The following is a 24,022-nucleotide window of genomic DNA, read 5'->3' as shown; positions in this document are numbered from 1 at the left end:
CCATTCAAGGCTGATGCAAGTCCTCATAACTGTCAAAATAAAAATCTGAAAAAGTTGAATGAAACTTATCAATTTCAAATTTTAAAGTCTACATTTAATAAACTTGAGAGACTTACATTAAGAATACTCCTGTTTTTTATCTTTTTTTCACAAAATTTGACTTGATAAATATCACATACTATCTTTAAAAAAATGCCTTAGTTATGATTTGGTTATAGTGTCATTTTGTTAGATGACAACCAAAAGCAGGTACTTAGTGGTTTTGATACAAATAATATCTTGACCAAAACCTTCTCTGAGACAGGAGAAAACAGCTTCATTAAGCCATAAAATGAAAATTTACTATTTAGATTCTGGTCACAAATGAGTCTCAAAAATGATATGGCAACATGTTTTGTTTTTTGTGTAAAGATCTTTACATAATTGTAATAGTGTTTTGTGTCTTAAAAAGGAAACTGTAATAACACTTGCTGCATCTCATAAGGTATCCCTTGAATAATAAATCCTTATTTCTGTATCCAATTACATATACCTATGTGCTTGAATTAATTTTTGGATTTTATAGTGTTTTTAGGCAAAGTTTATTAATGACAGGATTCCATAATTGGCGTGAGTAGAGACTGCTATGAGAGGATTCTATAATTCAAGGAAGGAGAGTTAAGCTTTAAGGTTTTAATCTTTATTAACAGGATCCTGAATTAAGGCCAACATTGACCAAATTATGGTAAAAAGTCCTAACATCAAACTTTAAATAAAAGATGCTTTAAATATCTCTTATTCAATTCAGATAGTTAATAGAAAATCAAGAAATAAAATTAAATTGTGGAAAATATTTTTCATTAAAGTCTCTGTTATAGTTTTTTAATAAATACTTCAAGAAAAAACATAATTTGAGAAATCTGTATACCACTGTTAAAACTATTTAACAATGTTTTATTTTCTACTACCATCTTTTTTTCCCATATTTAGGAATGAATTTATGATTGATTATAAAATCTAAAGAAAGAAAACTGATGTAGGGCTCCAGAAGTGATATGTACATTAATATTCCTCATTGTGACACACTGTCAAAAAAGTGACATGTGAAGAAACCAGAATCCAACATTTTCTTTTTACGGCTTTATAATAAAAACAAGTTAATTATTCATGAACAGCATTAAGAGTCATAAAAGGACCTCTAACACAACCAAAGCAAATAATTTGTAATAGTGTTTTGTGTCTAAAGAGAAAACTATAACACTTACTACATCTCATGAAGCATCCCTTGAATAATTAATCATTATTAAATTAGTATCAAATTACATATACATGTGTACTTGAATTAATGTTTTCATTTTATAGTTTTTTTTTGCAAAGTTTATTATGCTTTAAGGTTATCTTTATTAACAGAGTCCTGAGTTTGATGAGGATTACTTGGCCGTGTGTCTTGTTTTTTTTTAATAATTTATTTATGATCATATGCAGTAGTGGTTGGCTACATAATAACTGCATACTCAAAGTCTGAATTTCTATTTTGTTTCTTGTTCCTTTGTAAGTAGTGCTTGCTGACTAGACAGTGTGATTAATGATCCATCAAAAGTCTAATGAAGTCTAAAAGTGTTTGTTGATGTTATTTCATAAAAATTGCTGTTGATGGTGAAATTGCATTAATTATATGTAACTTCCCCTTAAATGTTATTCTTTTAAATTGTTTTTGACTTTAGGTAAGGATTGTGTAATTTTGAATTTTGCTATATACTATAAATGTTTTATATTTTTGCTGCATAATTGGCAATTTTATTATGCATAATTTCAGTCTGTTGGTTGTTTTTCTATAAACCTTAGGGCCCTATATTAGCAGCTTAAAATGTTAATGTGAGAGCACTTGCACTACTTCATTTAAAAATTTATTGGAATAATGTTTTCACATAAAGAGCTTTCTCCTCTCATAAAACATTGTCTGTGATCATACTATCAAAGTGTGTTATGATAATTTAATCTAGGAATAATGCTGGGTGCCACACAGTATACCAGAACTTTAGGTCACTATTATATTGGAATTATTAATGTATATCATAGCATTCACCATATCGAAGCTAATGACACAGATACTGCCACATGCTTTTATTTTATTCCAGAATAACACACATACATATTAACAAAAGCTATTATAGTGGTTTGAATTTATGTAATCATGACTCAAGGTTTAAATTAGATCAGATCTAGAATTGTTATAGATTGTTGTCTATGGAAAAGGTATTGTCAGTAAAGTGATTTTTTTTCCAAACAATATCTTATCTCTTCTCACAAAATAGCTTTTCTTGATTAGTACTGCCCTCTATCGATACAGATTTTCAACTCTTGCCACTAGCCTTCCACCTCCTGCTTCTGCATATCCACATGTAAATGATTATGCAGCAGCTCTCCACCAATAGGAGCGTGACACAAACCCCTGTCGTAACCAGCACCCTATCCACATTTGCACTTGTTAATCACTTCTCGCTTGGCAGTAGTACTGTACAGATGTACTTGTTTTTGCTCGCAAATTTGTCAACATTTTCCCTTATACTACAGACTTAGTTTTTGTTTACTATTTCTATAATTTTTTGCATTTTTAAATTGTGAAGGGTTGCTTTTTACAACTTTTCTTACTTTTTCATATTTTTTTTGCTTCCAGTTTGGAATTGTTACTAGGCAATTGCAGTTTCAGGTAGTTACACCTACCACAGCTGTTATTGCTGCTGCTGCTGGTTTTCCGACCACTACTACTGGATTGAGTACTCAATTATTGGCCGAGGATGTGATGGCAATTACTTGATGAGAAATGTCCAAGTTCATGCAACTTTCACCACCACATCAGGGATATCCTGTCATGCCTGCTCTTCAGATGTCTGACAGGGTGTACGAGAATTCGGACTGTCTATCCCTTCCCTGAATGTGCTTTCCAGTCTAAAGGATATTGGGGAATTTACCCAGATCTCCTTCACCTTTTGTGGATTTAATTAGTCAGGTTTGTGCTGTCTTATCCTTGTCTCCTGTTTCCTATGATTCTCACCCTGCCCTCCTTGGTGAAGAATCTATGGGCCAATATTTCATGTTCCCTCCCTCACCTGATGTTGGGGTTTATGCCAGCATTTTGGGGATTAACTTCGGTCAGGGATTTAGTATCTGAAGATCATGATTATGCATTTCATTTCTCTTCCTTCTCTTATCTTGATTTCCAATGTTTGGAATTTCTCATTACAATGTCGAATTTGAACCCTAATACATCAGTGAATTTCTCACAACCTCAATTTTCCCGTATCAAACTGATGTTATCCACAACTCTGCATGTATTATCAAATATTCATTTGCTGACTCAGGCAATTCACTTGTTTCCTGAAGGGTTGTCAGATTATGTTTGCGGTCTTCTGTTTACTACAATAGGATGTGTTTCATGATTGGCTCTGGCTTTTCAGTTGTGGCTGATATGCTATTGGGACCTTCTGGGTTGAGATGCCATTCTTTCTCATGTACATTTACCTACTACTTCCCTGCATGACTTGTGCAAGGTACTTTTTTTACGTGAAGAGGTGTCTTGGATTTTTCCCGGGTTGAGTCTGTATGTTTCCATAATTCATTATCCTTGTTAGCTTTTCCATTTATCCCAAAGCTGTGGCTTCTCGTTCTTCATCCATTTGCAGTCAAGTTGTTACTTGAAGGCTTTTCAGAGGATTACAGCATCAGTGTGGGCTAGGCTTTTCCATTTTTGCCATCTATGGACACTATTTGCAATGGATTCATGGATCCTACAGGTTCTTTCATAGGGTCTGGCCCCTCATTTTCATTCCCCTTCCCTGTTGTCTCCTCATCGTGTTGCCTTCCCACAAACAGAGGATCCTGTTTCTTACCAGTGTCCACAGGAGGCAGTTTGGGATTTAGAGGCCATAGAACTTGAGGAACCTTCTCATCTGTTTGTTGTACCCAAAAAGATGGCAGATTGGCAACTGGTTATAGATTTATCATCCCTGAACTGTTTCCTGGTCATACCCAAATTCACAATGGGGGTCTTACTTCACCCATTGGTGGGTTTTCACTTCCAGGTTGTGGATGACGAAGGTCAACATGTCGGATGCCTATCTACACATTCCCATCTCACAGTCATCCCGGCATTTCCTATGATTTTGTTTATCAGGGGCATGTTTATCAGTTTTGGGCTCTCCCATTTGGCCTGGACTTGGTTCATTATGCTTTCTCTCAAGTAGTCAGGTTGTTCACTTGACTGCTTCATGCCAGAGGCCTTCATTTCCACCATTACATGGACAACCCGCTACTGTTCTGCCGTTCATACTCAGTTTCTTCTTCGAGAGGCTGCCAGAGTGGGTTGGCTCATCAAGGTGTAGAAGTCATTTCTTACACCCACACAATATCTGATTCACTTAAGTGTGTTTTTTCAATTCCCTCATCAATCAAACCCAGCCTTCTTCCCTTTGTTTACAGGATATGGAATGTTTTGTTCTCAGTCTCCTTCTCCTACTGCACAAGCAACCCTATCTCATTTGTTGTTAGTGGCTTCTCTCGAAGCTCTCATTCCTCTTGGTCACACCTACATGTGTCACCTTCAGAAGGTGTTACTCAACCAATGTAGCCTCATTTGGAATCCCTTAGATGCTCCTACTGCTCTGCCTCCCCACCTACAGGCGACTTTGCTTGGTGGTTGGATTGGATCAATACTACTATCGAAGTTCCTCTTTCACCTTCTTGACCAGATTGTCATCTTTTTATAGATGCCTCCCTTTTAGACTAAGGTGCATATCTCAACACCCAAGAGTCAATGGACACTGACTGAATTGTCCCTCCATATCAATGTCTTGGAATTTCTTGCCATTCATTGTGCTCTGCTTCACTTCTTGTTGGATGTGTGTGGAAAATTAAGTGATGATCCAATCTGACAATTCCATATATCATCAAGTAAGCGGTCACCCGGTCACAAGATCTTTGTTTCTGAAAGTTGAACCTCCTCTACTGGACCCACAATCATCACATCAGATTGTTAGCATTTCATATTCTTGGTACTCTGAATCTGGTTGCAGACCAATTATCTCGGCATGACACTATTCTTCCGACAGAATGGTTGTTAGATCTGTTGGTGTTTTCATAGTTATGTGCTCATTGGGGTATTGCCGGGTGTGGATGCTTTTGCCACACAACTCAATACATAACTTCTCTGTTTTTGATCTCCCATTCCTCATCTTTTGGCAGAAGGTGTAGATGCTCTCACTAATAACTGGAATGGATATTACTTGTATGCATATCCTCCTATTCATCTGCTTCCCAGAGTCCTTTCTTTGATTCAGACCACTCTGTGACATGTGCTCTTAGTGGCTCCGTTTGGCCTGCTCAGACTTGGTTTCCACTTCTGCACAAGCCTTTGGTGTCACCTCCACTTCCTTTGCCATTGACTCCCATGTTCCTTCGTCAATCTGAATCGGGCGTGCACCATCCATCCACTCCTGCCCTTCAGCTTCACACATGGCTTTTGTCCAGTCCATGGCAAGACAATCTGGATTTTCCAGGCATATTGCCTCTTTGATTGCCCATCCTGTATGTCCTTCCTCCTTGGTGGTTTATCAGCATAAATGGTATACTTTCCACTGCTGGTCACTTTGCCAGGTATATCGTCTTTCACAAACTTCCCTATCACAGTTGACTGCATTTTTCACTTGGCTCTTCGATAGGGGACTGTCAGTTTCCTTGACTGCCAGCTATCGAGCTGCTTATCTTGCACATTCAAATTTACTGAGTTTCCTCTGACTTCCAATCTCCCGTGTTGTCTTTGTTATTTCATTCCTATTCCCTTTTCTGTCCTCCCTGCACTTTGTCTTTCCCAGATTGGAATCTCAGTGTTGTCCTTCACGCTCTCACTCTTCCTCCATTTGAACCTTTGTCTTCATGTTCCCTGTATCACTTTTCCTTAAAATCCCCATTCCTCATATTATTGGTTGTGGCTGGCAGTGTTCTGAGATCTTTGTGATTGAGGCTTGTTATGTGCTATTCCACAATTCCTATGTTATCCTCTTCCCTGACCATTCGTTTTTCTCCAAGACATCTGCTGCTAAGGAGGGTAATTCCACTTTTTCTTTCATTCCATTATCCTCCATTTCCCACATTTATGACTGTTCTGATCTTGATCACCTCCTGTTTCTGGACTGGACCCTCCAATGGTATCTCACTCGCACTACTCCCTTCTGTGGTCCCATAACTGTTTGTTTCTCCCATGTCAGAAGTGTCTCTCCCATTACCCTTACAAGTTGGATTCACCAATTAATTAGGCAAGTGTACTATTCCCTTTCATGTGAGGAGTGTCACATTTTTAGGGTATGTTCTGATCAAATCAGTCACCTCACCATGTCCCTGGCTGCCCTTCTCCATCTTTCTTTGGAGGTCATTATTGGGGCCAGTATGTGGACACCATCTCATACCTTTGTTTCACATTATTTACATCTTGGGGCTGTTTCTTGCTCAGTGGGTTTTTGTTTACATCCAGTTGCAATCTTACACATCACGGTGTCATTATGACTGGTGAATACTAGATTTTTGTTATTTTTTTACTTACAGGGTCATTTTTGCTAGTGTATTGTGGATCCCACTCTGTGGCGAGTGGTGCCTGACAAGGTATATATTTTTTTGAAAATCTGCACTGTTCATCCTGTGACTGTGCTTGATGTCAGTTACATTGTAGCTCTTGCTACCATGGACCTGATGTACAATTCCAGATGCTGCCAGGTTGTGTGTCTCCATTCAATTGTCATCTATGCTGAAACAATTATCTTGGAGGATTAGATGTTACACACCATAGAGATGGGGTGTTCCATAGGACTGCTAGTAGTCCTTTCTAGTGGTCTTTTGCTTCAAAAATATGTTCTTCCCAGACTGTACACTCATGGACACACGTGATTAAAGCAGACAGAGATTGCTGCTCATCTTTGATGCTCTGTGGCATTGAGACTCTTCCTACCATGGATCTGATGTACAATTCCAGATCCCGCCGGGTGTTGGTTGATCGACTCAGTCGACATGGTAACTCTGATTTTAAAAATAGGGTATCATGGTCACCTGTTGCACTTTCTCCAGTGATGCAGCCCTTCCGGCTCTTTAATGTGTTTTTCTCTCCTTTCTTCTAGTGGAGTATGGAAGTCCTTGCCACTTACCAGTTCATAGCCTCCTGAGTGATGCATCATTCCACTCAGTTGAGAGTAGGGCAGTGGAATTCTGCAGGTATAAGTAGTGTATAGCACTTCCTACTGCAGACTTGATGAGCAATTTCAGATTCTGCCAGGTTTTGTTTTAACATATATATATATATTTGGCAGATTGTTTTCTCTCACAGTGGCATTTCTCCTTCCTACCATCCTGGTGAGTCTAGTTTTGGTTGGAGATGGCCTGGTTATGATTAGAATCATGTGTAAATGGCATGACACCCTTCCTACCATGGACTTGATGTACAATTCCAGATACTGCCAGGTGTTGGATGAGGTCAAACTACCACTATGGTCTGTTGTGCCATAGCCACTTGACACCCAGGGTCCCATTAATCAGTAATACATATTATGGGATTCCTTCATGTTTTTTCACCTTTTATGTTCGCAACAAAGCCATAAAAAGAGCAAAATGTATACTTGGATCAGATGTGGTGTTCATGGTCTCTCTTTGGGCATTTCCCAAAGGGGTGGATAATTTTTTCACTGGCCCTTCCCTGTTCAATATGGGATTCTATCTTTTTGTGAGAGGAGATAAGATATTGGATTGGAAATTAACATTTTCCTAAACTGAAAATGTATTTCCGATAGATACTTTACCTCCTCTCACATTTCCCACCCAGCTTCCCCACTTTTGCTGATATGTGGTGTAGGTCTTCTGACCAGTCTTGCTGATTACAATAGTGGTTGTGTCGTGCTCCTATTGGTGGAGAGCTGTTGCAAAATAATTTATATGTGGATATGCAGAAGCAGGAAGTGGAAGGCTATTGGCAAGTGTTGAAAATCTGTGCTGATAGAGGGCAATACTAATCGAGAAAGCTATTTCATGAGTGAAGATAAGTATATATTGGAAATACATTATCAGTTTATGAAAATGTTAACTTTTGTGTTATTTACTTGTAACAGTTTATATATTCTTTCATTCAATATTTTGAACTATTGCAAACATTTCAGTTTTCATTTTTTTATAGAATTATGATATTTAAATTTGGCCTTCTAAGTTGTTTGAGTCCATCATAGATTTAAAAACATAATGTTTTCAACTTCTTTATTTTTCTTTTGTCACATGTTAGGTTGAAGATGAAACAGTGCTACATAATATTCCATACATGGGAGATGAGGTTCTGGATCAAGATGGAACTTTTATAGAAGAACTTCTAAAAAACTATGATGGCAAAGTTCATGGAGATAGGGAATGTAGATTCATAAATGATGAAATTTTTGTAGAGTTAGTTCAGGCATTACAAGTCTATGGAGATGTAGAAAATAATGCTGAGAAGAAAGAGAAATCTGAAAAAGACAAGCTGCCTGATCTCAAAATTTTGCCAAGAAAACCAATTTCAAGAAGTAGTTCTATAGATGGAGAACAGTCAGGGCAAAGTAAGTAGCATGTCTCTTCTTTGTGGGATTAAAAACCTATTTCTTTTAAAATAGAATCAACTTTTAACTCTTTCCATATATGTTTGGGCAATGTGATCAACCTTGTAACCACAAAGTAACCATCAGAGTTTCCATACTATAACATCTAATATGTTGTTTTTTTTCATGAAATTTGCAAGGCTTTCAGTAAACATTACAAGTCTCTTGTTCATGAAAAACCACATTTTATAATTAAGTGTTTTTAGTAAGGATTTAACCATGATTATTTTATTGATGAATATATGAAATCAGTGTTGACTGCTCCAAGTGCAAAGTGATTTTCATGTTAAGACTAAAAATACTTTTCTTCATCTGAAAACTTTCAAATTTCATATGTTTTAACTCTAGAACCTCTTAAATAAATACCAAACGTTTTTTGTCAGTAAACTTTGTATTTTATCTGTTATATTCTATACCCTAACTCTATTTGGACTCTATCAATTTTACTGATCTTGTAACCGACATATAAAAAATATGAAATAAACCTAAATTACCCTTTTTTTTCTTTCTAAAATGACTACAGATTGTAACAGAAAACTAATTGTTTATTCTAAATAGCTTAAAGCTTATAACAGTCTACATTTATTTGTACCTACTTTTTTGTTTTATTGTCCTTTGAACCATGTCTAACTGATAATCCTGCCATACAAGTTATAAATCATTAAACAAACATGTAGCTTACTTGCAATATTGAATAACATAATGCATGAGCTGCTTCTAACCATACTTTGTGAAGAATTTTCATTATTTTACCTCATCTAACTTTATCTAACCTAATAAGTTTCATATTTTTACATTTTAGTTATTTTAGATAAAAAAATATACATGAAAAACAAGAAATATAATACTTTTTATCTTTTATTCTTATGCTACTTTTTTATAATGATGGTACTAGCATACTAAATAATTTTTATTTCTTTAAATAATGCACCTAAGTGCACAGAATAACAACACATACAAAGCAAACAATGTCCTATAACTATTAACTATTATGATTTAACTGACTTTCTAACTAAGACAAGAGGGGCTTAAATTAATTCCCTTAACTGCTCGATCTGAACACTATGAGATAAACTTTGAAACTGAAGATGAAATTGGGAATATTCTGTACTTAAAACAGTGTAGCATTATACGTCATTCAATAAATTAAAACTTTGCCTTTCTATTGGTTATAAATGATATAGTATAAAGTGTCAGAGAGAATTATTGGCAATTTGTGAAAGAGAGGATGTGTTAGATTGGAAATTGGGTCTGTTTTTCTAGTTTATGATTCTGTAAACAAATAAGACTAAAGACTCTAAAAATTACATTGCCTTAGTAACATCTGTATTATAATTTGTAATTTACATTAAATTCTGTACTTTTGGGAAGGGTGATAAATATATTAGAGAAGGGGGAAGACCTATAGAATAAATGTCATGATTCTCATACTTGCAAAATACTTCCTTATAAAATTAAGAACTTAAAACATATATAATAGTAAAATGTGGTTAATTAGATATGTTTTGATGCCAAGTTTATTCATATACATTGATAATAAAGTATTTTAATTAAAGTTTGAATGTAATTCTGTAAAAGGTCGTGACATGCGCACTTTGACCTACCCATAACGAGAAGGTTAAAAGGGGAAGTAATAGTAACTTTGCCAAATAATAAAATAATCTAGACATACAGTGCCTATGAATAGTCTTTTTTTTTTATCAATGCAAGATTCTCTATTAAACTGAAGAGAATGAAAGGATGGACAAAAATACTGTTGGCAATATGTATATTTCATTTTCACATTTCAAACAGACTCTTGTTTAAGTTTAAAATATTAAAACATGAAACTGACAAATTTGAGACTGACGTAATTTTTGGTGACTAATTTTTACTCTGAATTATATTAATTCATAACCTATTAAAAATTGTTCTAAGTTAACTAAAATGCATTGGCTATACAGACTTGCATTTAAATGCCTTACAAAGATCGGAAATACAGATACAACACAGAGTAGTTGACAGCATCTCCATTTCTGAGCTTTTTAATATGTGACATTACTAAACAGTACTACCATCACATTATTTTTTGTTTGATTAAGAAGCAAAATCTTAAAATTAATTAAACAAATTGATGTGCTTTTTTTTGTGTAATTAAGTACAAAGTAAGAATTCTAAATTATTAAGAAACATTTAGTGTGACGCTGCTACAGATGTGCTATTATTTCCTCTAATGATTTGACAGAGCTATGATGAATGATGTTGAGCTTGATTGAAGATGGGTTAGAGGACCATTTGATGTTCTTCAGATATGGTTCAACAAATGTGTCAGTTGATGCTTCATAGATGTTGTAGTGTAATTTCTGTTTTATGAAATAACTAAATGTTAACATGCACATGAATTCTGCAAATGTGGTTACAAATACTATCACATCCCTGAGACTTAGAGTGGTAGTTAAAAATCAAAACGTTTTATGTGGTGCAGTATTTGGCCTCAGAAGCTATTAATTATGTCAGATTTGTAATGCTTGAGATTACATGCAGTGCACCTGAACATTTTGAATGAGTATCTGAAAAGTTAGAGAAACTATAGTTGAAAATTGTATCTAATCCTTAACTTTCGTTACTAAAAGAAATAAAAAGCATCATAAATCCGTACTAATGTTTTGTTTATATTTTTCAGATGATAAGAGATCTGCAGCTGAAATTCCAGATATCATATTTGCAGCCATTTCTTCTGTCTTTCCTGATAAAGGATCTCCATCTGAACTTCGTGAGAAGTAAGACTCTCATTATTTGACTTTTTGGTGTTTTTTGAATTATGCGGTTATAAATTTTAAGTGTATAAAACAAGTTTTGTATATGTATATATTCTTATATTTGTTTTCTTCAATTACTATCATATTAATTAGTGTTCCTTGGATATTTTACAATCTTTGTGAAAAGCTAGCGACTTTAAATTTTATTGTTAATTGTTCTTTAAGTTTTATTTTCTGAAATAGAGAATGTAACAAACATTTTCTGATTTTTATGTCTTCAAGTATCCTACACTATTTTAATAGCCTTATATGTATTTGTAAATTATATTAATAGTTGTACACTTAGTGTATACAGTATATACAAGAAATACCAAAAACTGTTCAGTACATATATTCACTTAGTTACCATCAGTATCAAAGGTTGTGTGACAAATACAACTGTAGATATATTTTTTTTCTTTATTGGTGATAATAGTAATAATAGTGTTAAAAAAGAAAACTTTTTAACTCTTGTATTGAGATAGATTTTCAAAAATTGTTTGTTCCAATCAGTATCAGAACATTTGAATAAAAAGGCTTAATACATGTGTTTGTGTTCTTTGGTAGATGTCTACATTATGATGAGCAACAGTAATTGTATAAAATGGAATACCATATGATATTTATACTTCATAAAATTTGACATTTCAAGGCCATTACCATTAACTTAGTATAGAAAAGAAAAAAATAATTCGGTGCTTGAAATTAACACTGGTTAGTTTTTTTAGTTTGTTACACACTCGAAAAAATGTATAGTACACATTTCAGAAGGAAAATTCACAGATTTTCTCTATCGACTATCAATACATCTGTGATACATGCATTTCAGTCATTTATATTACAAGATTCTGAATACAGAAGGTCACTGTAATTGTGATGAACAAGACTGTTTCACTTGCTGGTGTCATGCCAGTTTTGCAGTCCTCATTTGATATTTATTTCATACCTATCAGGAAATGGTGGATAGCAAGACTTATTTTTATTGGTTGCCAAGACAGCATTTAGTGGTTGCTCATTGTAGGTGATAATAAAATAGAATCACATAAAATGCAGATGATTTTCCACATATGTCTTATTTCTTCCATGATTAAAACAATTCTTAGACATATTGGCTTTTAACTCTTCATTAGCTTTTGGCATTTAAACAGTAACTTTTAATTAATAAAATATTTTTTTTTCTTCTTAAATATAGGGTGGACACCAATTTAGGGTACTGTAAACTTTGTCAGTCCAAGCAGTTATGGCCTAGATACACCAGTTTTCACCCAAACCAAGCAGGCACTGAGTTATTAATGTGTTTTAGTGTATGCAGACACTATTATATTGATGTTTTCGTTAGCAAATAATGCTGTGTTGATGTGTTTTGCTCAACAGATGGTCCTTGATAACACTACTCTGACATTTGGTTGCACTATGCTTAATATATATATTGTAGTTTTCTTAGGTTCTTGATGTTTCATATTGCTTTCCAAACACAAGTATATTCATGTGTTGTATTACTGCATAGACACTGTTATATTAATATGCTTGGCAAATAGTGAATTCTACTTTTATTTTGTTATGGTTTTGTTTATCATTCATTTATTAATCCTTCTATTATTTAGTGCAACTATGAATTTTTAGTTATATTAAAGTGATAACTCACCTCCTAGCTAGAGCATGTTGAAGTTGAATATGTTTGTATTACGAAACTGGCACAAGCTTCCCCTAATGATGACGTATAGATATTAATGTTGTGAAAGATTATGTAAATTAGCTAGTCACATGAGATGTAAGCTCATGGTCTAACCACTAAATAAAAATTATTCCTTGATCTTAAATGAGTTAGTTCATGAGATTTAATTAGAATGAATTATTGCTAATTGTTGCTAGATTTTGTTATTGATTTTGAGAAGTGGTTTAATTTTGAAATATTTGTTTTTTGTTATTGGGTTTTTTCTTCTTCTGGGTGATATTTATATTGTATTGTTTAAAAATGTTTGTATCATGTCCCGGCTAGTCATGGATTTACTAACTTTTTTTTTTTATATAAGTAATAAAATTTGTATTCTGATATGATATCTTACCACTATTGGTGGAAATTTTTGCTTGCCACTATCCTTGATACTCCCGCTTATTTCTACATCCTAACATGCAAATGATTATGCAAACCCTCCACCAATAGGAGTGCAGCTGTTAACCACTTCTCGATTGGCAGTCTTATTGAATAGATGTGTTTTCTGTTGTCATTACAGTTTAATAAATTGTTTTTTTTGTTTGATCCTGGTTGTAGTGGCATTTGTTTTAGTCTATTACATGTTTTAGTGTTATATAGACATCTGCTTTGTTTGCATGTTGTAGCATTAGTGTCCTTTTATTAGTATTTTGTAGTGTTTTGCATAGACACTGGTATGTTCATATATTTACAGACAGACATATTCTTAATTTAGCATATGATAGTGCTCGGCAGACACTGCTGTGTTTATCTGTTAAATATGAAGAGACATAAATTAAATACAAAATATATTATTGTTTTCTAAAATATTTCAAGAATAATGGTGTATTACACTAGAAAAAAATGAAACTGTTTCTGAGTAATCTGAAGATACTGATTCTAAAAATCATGTTGAAAATTACTGATCACCTCTAGTTTTCGAGTTATGATAGATTTATTCAAAATATTCTTATATATCATGAAAATAACAACTTTTTCTTTAATAACTATTTATTCCTTTGGAAATTGCAGAATTGCAATAACTTTTAGGTCACCATAAATGTTCCACCTATGGTAATCATATTTGATGGCCTCAAGCATAATCTGCATGCTTTGATAAGTTTCCTTCATGTTCACAGCATGAACAACAAGAATCAATGGCTAAGTGTTCCCATTGTGCAAAAGTACAGTTTTCAGACTCACTTTAGATGAGTCAGTAAAAAGTCCTTTCTTAGGGATGACAATCCGCTTCCTATTTCTTCTATTTGTGTATCAACATTTATACAAAAACAAAGTATCTTGCAAGCTGTAGTGAGAAGCAATACTTTGATGGTGATTTCGATAAATTGAAACGCTTGTTCCTGCAGCTAATAAATTCCATTGCTGTAAACAAGAACCAAGAAGTTCCCCATACTGCTTTGATAGAGACAAGTCATGAATAGATCATTTAGTTCTTATTGTGTGATTAGATGAGGCAGTTTATATTGAGGTACCACAGGAAGAGAAAAATGAAGATGGATCATTGTCTTCTTTGCAGGATAACTATTCCGTTTTCCAATTCGCTGGTGGATGTGGCACTGGAAGACCATCCCTATGAGGTACTGGTTTCATTGCAGATGCAGTATCTGGATATTTAATGTATGGTTTAGTTTGCCTGAATATCCAGAAACATTGGTCATGCAAAAGTAAGTCAGTTAGATGATCTTTGGACTCACGCTATATCATTGGAACTGCAAATTGCATACTTGCTCTCTTTTTATTCAGCTACTGTGTCAAACCAGATATGCAAACTGTACAACACATATGTGGAACCCAATGTTTTTCTTGGTCCCCAATTTTACACCCAAAATAGTGGTAGTAAGCTACCTTTACTTTGTGTGTGATGTTTTTCCTTAGTGAAAATTTCCTGTGGTATATTTTCCACAAATGTAGCAGAAACTGTTTGAGTAATTTTTACGTTTTTGGGCTTTAGTTGAACTGGAGGAAGCCAGCATTTCATATGATTTTCTAGAAAATATAAAAGAACTTGTGTTTACAGAACTAGAGTTTGAAGTTTTGCAGAATTTGATTATATTATGGGTATGATGCAAAAAAGAAGATTGCACTTTGTTTTGACTGTGTGTGGAGCAAGGTGAAGTAACCAACTGAGTGAGAGAGAGGTATTTGACTTCATCCCTTTTATGTTTAGCCGAGGGACTTTTTGAATGTTCTAGCAAACTTAGCACGTGAGGGTTTTGTGATTTCTGTGCGGAACAGGTAAGCGTAGTAATGAAGCAAAAGTGGTGCAATTTGCTACAATTATATTGAGAACAAATAGTATATATGAACAATATATTTGGAATTTTACACCAATACAATATAGTCAGTGTTTGAAGTTATAAAAAATGTATGCCTTTTACCCACTAAACTGTCCAAGTAAAGTTAATTTTACAGCATAAATCTATTGTATTGAGTTGATTGCATGGTATTTTACATAGTGCTGATAAAATATTGAGATATTACAATAACTCAAAGACTAGAGGTGATGGACAAACTCTGACTACACTTTGAAATCAGCACCATCAAATTACACTGAATCAACTGAGTTTTCTCCAGTAGCTAATTTTTTGTTGTCCAGTGTTATTTCATGATTTACGTTTGATTTTATAATTTTTAGCCCTAGACATAGGGCCAGATAAGTTGCAGCCAATATTCTCAACATTCAATCAAAAGCAACTGCAAGTAAACAAAATTGGAAACCTTTCAGCTCCATCAAAACACTAGAGAAACAAATTGATGTTTAAAAAGAGCAGCTAGGTTGGGCCTTATGTGTCCCAAAACCTTTTGATATGAAATTCGGCTTTTTACAGAATGTAATTGCCAGAAATTAGAAGAGATTCTCCAGCAAAGTCTTCAGTCAAGTGTCCTTCAAGTAAAAAAAAAAAGATGAACTTGAAAACTTTGTACCATCTGACTCTACGGCTCAAGCCAATTAGTATCATCCTGCATACATATTATTTATATTTAGTATTAATAGTCTATGCTCATGTGTACAAAATAAAGACTATTTGATCCACCCCCCTTTTTTTATTTTAACAGAAAAACTATGGTACTAGGTGTTCTAAAAATCAAACTATTTCTACTATTGATGTCTATAGAAATAGTTCAATCACATCAATGAAAAAAAAAATGTGTAACTTCAATTCCAAACTTCTGGCCATTATACAGCATTCTGTTAAACTGTTCAATATGAGTTTTATGGAAAACCAGACAAAACTAGAATTCAGAGCAAGCTAATGCATTGTAGTAACAGTTTCTAATTAAAGATAAAGAACTCAAAAAAAAAATGCAAAAATTAAAATAACAATTTTGCACCTAAAAATTGAAGCAAATATAATAAAAATAATTTAAAAATTTCTTTCATAACTTAATAAAAAGCTGGCAGCTCTTACAATATGCTTATAACCATAGTAATAGGAACAAGCTTAGTAAAATCCCAGATTATTTCCATAGTTTGTATTTGCTGATGTCTTTAATAACATCTGCAGGATATATATGTCTGAATATCTGATTCATTGCTTAGATCGTTCACCTTTAGTGAGGTTCTTGTCACAATATTTAGTCAAGTAGTTTTGCTGACAAATATACAAAGTAGGCACAAAATTTTATACTATTTTAAAAAACTCCTCATCTTTGTTTCTTTGATGGAAGAGATGTTTGAAGCAATCTATTAAATTGTTTTGTCCAATTTCCAGAAGATTTCACTTCACATTTTTCAGATGTGTTACCTTCATGCTTTTGATTGCCAAGGAAGCAGATTGTGGTAGATCAATTATGCATTGGACTTAGATCTAAAATATTATCTCATTCAGATATGATCTTAGCAATTTCTTCATTCATTGCCATACTCTGCAAGCATACCTTAGTACAAAAAAAGTCTATGGATGCAACATGTTGTTAATATTCATTGAAGTCTTCAGGTAACAACACAGCACTCTCCATGCTTTCCAATTTTAATTTTTTTTAATACTTGATTGAAAGCTTAGCAAAAGGTGGAAAACTTGACAGTCTACGTACATTTTAATAAAGTCTTGGTAATGCTTGGAATGCTTATCAAATCTTTAGACAGTAAATTTAATCTGCATGCCAAACAATGGAAGATAACAAGATAAAGATACTTCTTCAAGAGAATATCTCGGGCAGATTTGATGTCGCAAGTATTGTCAGTCACAATAGGGCCAGCTTTATTTAAGTTGCTACCCAAAACATCAGTTACAGATTGGACTCTATACCACAATGTTTCTGTGAGGACAGCTTTAAAAATATAGCATCTAGAGTGGTGAACATGATGTTCATTAATTTAATAATTCCATTGAATATCAATTTAAGTTGTCTGTTGTCAAGGTATGTGATTTAACTTGAACAGTTTCTTTCTTCCAAGAGTATTTGTATATTCTGTATTATATGTTAAGCAAAGAAAGAAGAGTTGGTAGCATTATGGTATTAAGTCATCAAGAAATTAATGTCACTTTTTTTAGATGAAAAAACCCGAACAACTTGTATATCAAAACTAAACATTTATTAAATGAAATAGTCTCCATTCTTATCGATGCTTTTCCATCTTACAATCAAAGAAATCATTTGGCTTTGAAGCAAGAAACATGGTGATGTCCTCTTTAACACCTTCCACATTTGCATACTTCATTAATTAATACTTTTAATTGATACAATTAATACTTCAACAAATTATATCTATACTTTGTATATCATAACTACTATGTAAATGTGAATAAATGTTAATATTTTTTATGCATCACCCTATCTATATTTATAATTCAGCATTTTGTTATTTTATGGTAATGGGTAATGATCTTGTTTAAGTACTAATATAATATCTTCAGTTGTTTAGCTTATTTGACATAATCTTTGTTTGCCCATCTTAATGTTTACAGTGTATGAGAACACAATAGGGTATTAAAAGATGAAACTTTCTGAATGTAGAATAAATTAAAGTTAAAAGGTTGGTTTTTCAGAGCATAAAGTGTGGCTGAGGAGTGATTGTAATTTTCTGTTTTTGCTTTCTCAATGAACATTTACTGTCAACCTTGTTTTCTAACCCTAAATGGTCTAGTACTTGTATTTAGTTTCATTTCATGATTCCAGAACTCTTCTAATGTTATTACACCCTATAGTTTCAAATGACACTTCAAAGGTTGGGGAAGTGCTAAAGACTGATTGTATGTATTTCACTTTTTTTTTCTGTGTAAGTCACTAATGTATTACCAGAGACATCATGAATTTTCCTTCACAGGTATAGAAACCTGAGGGAGAAAAAAGACCCAAATGTACTTCCACCTGAGTGTACAGCCAACATTGATGGGCCTAATGCCCAGTCAGTTATGAGAGAACAGAGTATGCATTCTTTCCATACACTCTTCTGTCGCAGATGTTTTAAATATGATTGCTTCTTACATCGTAAGTGTGCTGTGTAATTTTTTATTTTGATGTTTTACAAAATAACTATTGTTATCAGTTTTTCACATTTTAAAAATACTGTTATCACTGCTTTTCAGCTTTTACAAAGTATTCAATGTTATCACTTACTTATCTACATTGTATGTTTGGCAAAGACATAGGAGTGTGTTTCAACTTTTTTTTTTCATTAGAATTAGTTATAATGATATCATGAAGTATATGTTTAATCAAAATATGAACAAACATTATTAGCTTAAGAAATTAATATTTTTTTGTTTCCTAAAATGTAATTTTGTTTACCTGTAAACATTGTCATCTTAGTAATTTGTTATTATTATTATTACTGTTATTTGAGTGTTTTGATATTTAGTTACAGAGTGGTGTAATAAAGGTATTGCTTAACAGTGAGTCCAGGGGCATAATAAGTTTCTTTTTTGTACTAGCCTCAAACTGGATATATCAGATATAGTGTGGTTGGTATATTATTATATATTCTTCTTCAATCATAAGTTCTTAGAGTTACTAATATAGTCTTCTCCTGTTGACACTGTGGCTGCATGACCTGCTCCAAGAACAAGAAGACTAGCTTGGCAGTTTTTCTGTTCTTTTGAATGACAATTAAAGTTAATTCAAGTAAAAATGAATAAATAATATTGTGTTATTGATCCTAACCCTAATTCTAGTTTGAAAATGATTTATCTGTAAAGAGGGATTAAAAATATCCAAGTAAAACTATTAGAAAACAGAATAAATGATATCAATAAAATCTAGATTTATGATAAGTAGAGTGTAGATTTCTAGATAATGTAATACCAAAATGAACTCATCTAATTCCACTAACATTATTCTATGAAAAGAGAATAAATTTATTATATGGTCTAATATGCAACACTCTTTGGTCTCCGTATCCATAAGTGCATTTCTCAATTGTTCCAGTTCAGTAGATAATTACCTAGATTTATTTGTCTGACTTAAGTAAAGCAAAAATAAATATTCTAATGTAATATATTAACTTACTTAATGCAAATAAAATTTGACATACATGTTGTTAATATAATACAGCATCAGACTATTTATTTTTGTGTATCAAATTTTATTTGACTTCATGATTCAGCACCATAGGATTGTACCAAACAAAACTACTTACATTAACTAGACTTGTTTTATATTAAACACAACTGTGAGGTGATCAGAGCTGGGAAATTAAACGTTACCCTTTGAACAGTTATTAATTCTAGCACAACTAAATGTTCTGATACTGATGCTTTGAAAAATGATTCAAAGTGTTAAAAACTATTGAAGTGATTAAACAGCTGAAAACAGTTACATGTACACATTCTCCAACCCTTGATGTTTACCTATGTAACAGTCAATGACCCATAAAGAACATGTGAAACTTCAAGGGAATATCTTGAAACCTTTTCCATAATGGTACAAATAAATGACACTTTTCTCAGCTTTGTACCCATTCCTAAAGACTGATATACTTTATTGAACCAGTACAATCTTGTAAATAAACAGATGATATATTTGATTTTAAAAGCTCTGCTCTCATGATATTATAAAAACACTTGAAGGAAGTAAGGCTGCTTGCACACACTACAAAATTTGGAAAATATTTTGTTACTCTAATTATTTTTATTGCTTATGAAATAGTAAAATGGATTTTTTTTAATTTTGTGCCAGTAACTTTTTACATTTGAGTACAAACACTTTAAAAATACATTCAGTTTAAACAAGGGCTAAAACTTTATAAACAAGGATAAAGTATTCAGTAGAATTTTTGAATACAAATTTTAATTCTGATGCGATATCTTACCTCCTTTCACAAATAGCTTTTCTCAACTTATGCTGCCCTCTATATGCAAAAATTTTTGCTAGCCACTAGCCTTGATACTCTTACCTACCCTCACGTATGTTCACATGAGACATCTGCATACCATCATGCAAATGATCATGCGGCAACCCTCCACCAATAGGAGTGTGACACAACTACTATTGCCACTAGTGCCCTCTCTTTCATGCAGCCTGCAATCATTATTCGATTGGCAGTCCTACTGATAGGATGTTTCTTTTTTCAAATTCGACTAGATTAATTGCTGGTCTTTATTTTTCTCATTTACTACTTCTTTAATTTTTATTGTTCTTGTTCTGGAATGTTATTCCAAACATGCATTTTTTGTTTTAAATTTTTGACTTACATTTGGAACTTCAACTGGCATCAGGGCATGTTTTTTCTGCTAAGGAAGTAATGGCTCTGTTCAAAGGGAGTTGAATACCTTTATACAGTTTTCTGAGTTGCCAATTGACTGTCCTCTATCACGATGTGAGGGTATGCCTGAACATGAGGATGTTTATTTTGACAGTCTGTTCCTTCCTCCTGCCTATGCCTAACTGTCACGTTTCATTTCAGGGGAGGTTCCCAGTCCTCCTCCTCTCTTTGTTGACTTAATAATTCAAGAGTGTTTTTTACTTCTTGGTGTGCAGATGTAGTCCATCGATCATGTTTGCTATTGAGTCCACTGAACCTTATTTCATTGTTCTTATGTTATTCTTTTTTTACTGTTATTTACTTCTCAAGACTTTAGCTGCTCGGGAGGATACTTTCACCTCCACACTCATCTTCCTTTCTTCCATATCACACTTTTATGACCATCCGACCGTGATTGCCTGACAGGTCAATGGGACAGAGAAGGATACCAAGGAATAAACAAATGGAAATGGGAGCACGGAAGGAATCAGTGCATGCCACGTAAGAGTGGAGAGCCCTAACCTCATACAACCCTTATGGATTGGATTTGCTAGATTATTCACCTGGTTTATTTTTCCCTTTCACCAGATGTTTGTCATCTTTTCTTGGTCTCTTCACATCATATTCGTCACTTTTCCATTTCCCTGGCTGCTTATTTTTGTCATCCCTTTGTAGGATCTCATTTTTGCTGGTTTGTGGACCACTCCCCATACATTCACTGTTCATTATGTGTACCACATGGTCTTTTCCTGTTCTACAGGTTCTTATCTTCCTCCCATTTTGCACTCCACGATTTCTCTTTGTGTGGGTAAGTGCTCCCTTTTTTTCTCTCTTTTTTTTTTGCAAGGGCCCTTTTTGTGTCTCTAGATCCTGCTTTGTAGCAAGTGTTACCTGACCAGGTATACTTATTCTTAAATCTGCACTGTAAGACCTGTGTGTCATATATGTCCACCGTTGAGATGGGGTGTTCTGCAAGACTGCTTGTAGGGATGAGCAGTAATCCCTGTCTGCTTTACTCATGTTAGTTGATGAGTGTACGATCCAGGACGAACATCATTATGAAGCATAATACCACAAGACATACTAACATGAGTAAAGCAGACAGGGATTATTGCCCATCCCAGGTGATCTGTGTATTGCGGTCAATCTCTGGACTCTCCAACATGCTGTTTTTACCCTTCTTTTAGTGGTGTATGGGAGTCCTTGCCACTTGCCTGTTCATAGCTGCTGGGGTGGTAGACCATGGAGACTTCCTTCTTAGTGTGCTAAATCCCACTCAGTTGAGAGTAGGGCAGTGGTGTTCTGCTGGTGCAGATGGCATTGATGCTTTTCCTACTGTGGACCTGATGTACAATTCCAGATGCCATCAGGCATTAGATGATGCATTCTGCTAACAAGCAGTTTGCCTCTCTGGCTGAGTCACCTTTCTTCCTACCGTACCCCGGGTGTTGGTTCCTGGCAGATATGGTGATGGTTGGGAACAGTCACATGTCCTCACATGTGTGTGGCCAGGTACCCTCCTCCTACTGTGGACTGGAGGATACAGTCCCAATGCTGCCTTCAGATGGCCTGAAATTGCACCCCCACTTTGCTGTTCCCTAGATGTCAGTTCCAGGTGGATATGGTGATGGTTGGGTTGGAAGTCCCTCATTGTTTTTACCTTTATTGTGGCACATGGGTAAAGAGTATACTTGGCTCAGAAGTGGTGTGGTCTCACAGAGGGGGGTTGCCTTTCATTTATTTACTCACCCCATGTTCTTCCTTTGGGCACTTTCTAAAGGAGAATCTTCTTCTAATTGGACCCTCCACCAACTGAATGTGGGATTCTAGTTATTTGTGAGAGGAGGTAAGATATTGTATCGGAGGCTAACATTTTCCTGCACTGAAAATGTATTTCCAATAGATACTTACCTCCTCTCACATTTTCCACCCAACCTCACCACTTCTGGTGTAGGTTTTGTATGTACTGCCCAATCTTGAAGTAATTATGGGCTGCATTGGAAGTGACAATAAGACAGGAAAAAATTATGTATGGAATAATACTCCAAAACAAGAGGGATAAAATTAATGTACTAGTAAATGAAAAAAATAAAGACATCCAATTAATCTACTCAAATTTGAAAAAAGAAACATCCTATCAGTAGGACTGCCAATCGAGTAGTAATTGTGGGATGCACGAAAGAGAGGGCACTAAGGGAAGATAGGAGTTGTGTCACACTCCTATTGGTGGAGGGTTGCTGCATGATAACATGTAGATGTCTCTTGTGAATACATATGAGGGTAGGTGGAAGCATCAAGGCTAATGGTGAACAAAAAATTTTGCATGTAGAGGACCGTATAAATCGAGAAAAGCTATTTGTGAGAGGGAGTAAGTATTTATTGGAAATACATTTTCAGTGTAGAAAAATGTTAACCCTATCGGCCCGGGTGCACTTTACTTCGCATGACACAAAGTTTTAGTGTCTTACATTCAAAATTATATTAAAGTACTTTTTTGTTTATGTTATCTCAATTAGGATAGCATAAAATCTTAGAAAATAATCCATATTTTAATAGTATACAAGTTTTAAGTTCTTAATTCTGCAAGGAAATATATTAAAAAATCCTGAATTTCTGATATTGCGATGCACGTGATACATTTTGTCTTAGCATGTCATCATCCTTATTTTATCTATCACCCCTCGAAAATGTACATTTTGTCTTAGCATGTCATCATCCCTATTTTATCTATCACCCCTCGAAATTTGTACGAAATTAAAAATAAAATACTCTATAAAATTATTATTGCTCAAACAGACCATAATTTTTATAGCCTTCAATTTTGTTTGGTTACAGAGCTATCGATTAGAAAATCAGACCCCCCTCCTGCCACGCCCACTTGTCACATCCTCTCTTTCACAATTCGTTGATAGTTCTCTCTTACGTTTTATTATATATTACCTATAACCAATAGAAAATCAAGGTTTTCATCTATCAAATGCCGTATTGTGTAACGTTGTGTTCTGAACAGATAACCGTCAATTTCACTCGGAATAGCAACATCGTTCCCATGGGAAAGTTAATGACTAGCTTGGATGCATTTGTAACAACATTTGTCACATATTTAGAAAACTAGGAAAATTTTTAGAAGTAAGTGAATTTTTCTACTTTTTACATGTTATTAGTCTATATTCTTTGGTGTATTACTTAATTAAATAAAAATTGCTAAGTG

At 34.1% G+C, this 24,022-nt stretch overlaps 1 protein-coding gene across 1 annotated transcript in view; it reads left to right on the top strand.

Moving 5' to 3' along the window:
* The window catches only part of LOC106461894 (histone-lysine N-methyltransferase EZH2-like), a 73,642-nt gene that overhangs the window by 10,362 nt on the left and 39,258 nt on the right, over positions 1-24,022 (top strand). The window contains exons 5-7 of the mRNA XM_013921762.2: positions 8,291-8,597; positions 11,299-11,395; positions 18,397-18,560. Coding sequence (XP_013777216.1) covers positions 8,291-8,597; positions 11,299-11,395; positions 18,397-18,560 — 568 coding nt within the window. The remainder of the gene's footprint in view (positions 1-8,290; positions 8,598-11,298; positions 11,396-18,396; positions 18,561-24,022) is intronic.

This window comes from Limulus polyphemus, unplaced genomic scaffold, assembly GCF_000517525.1.
Source record: "Limulus polyphemus unplaced genomic scaffold, Limulus_polyphemus-2.1.2 Scaffold1055, whole genome shotgun sequence".
Lineage (NCBI taxonomy): Eukaryota > Metazoa > Arthropoda > Merostomata > Xiphosura > Limulidae > Limulus > Limulus polyphemus.
This window is presented reverse-complemented; position numbering and strand designations above follow the sequence as displayed.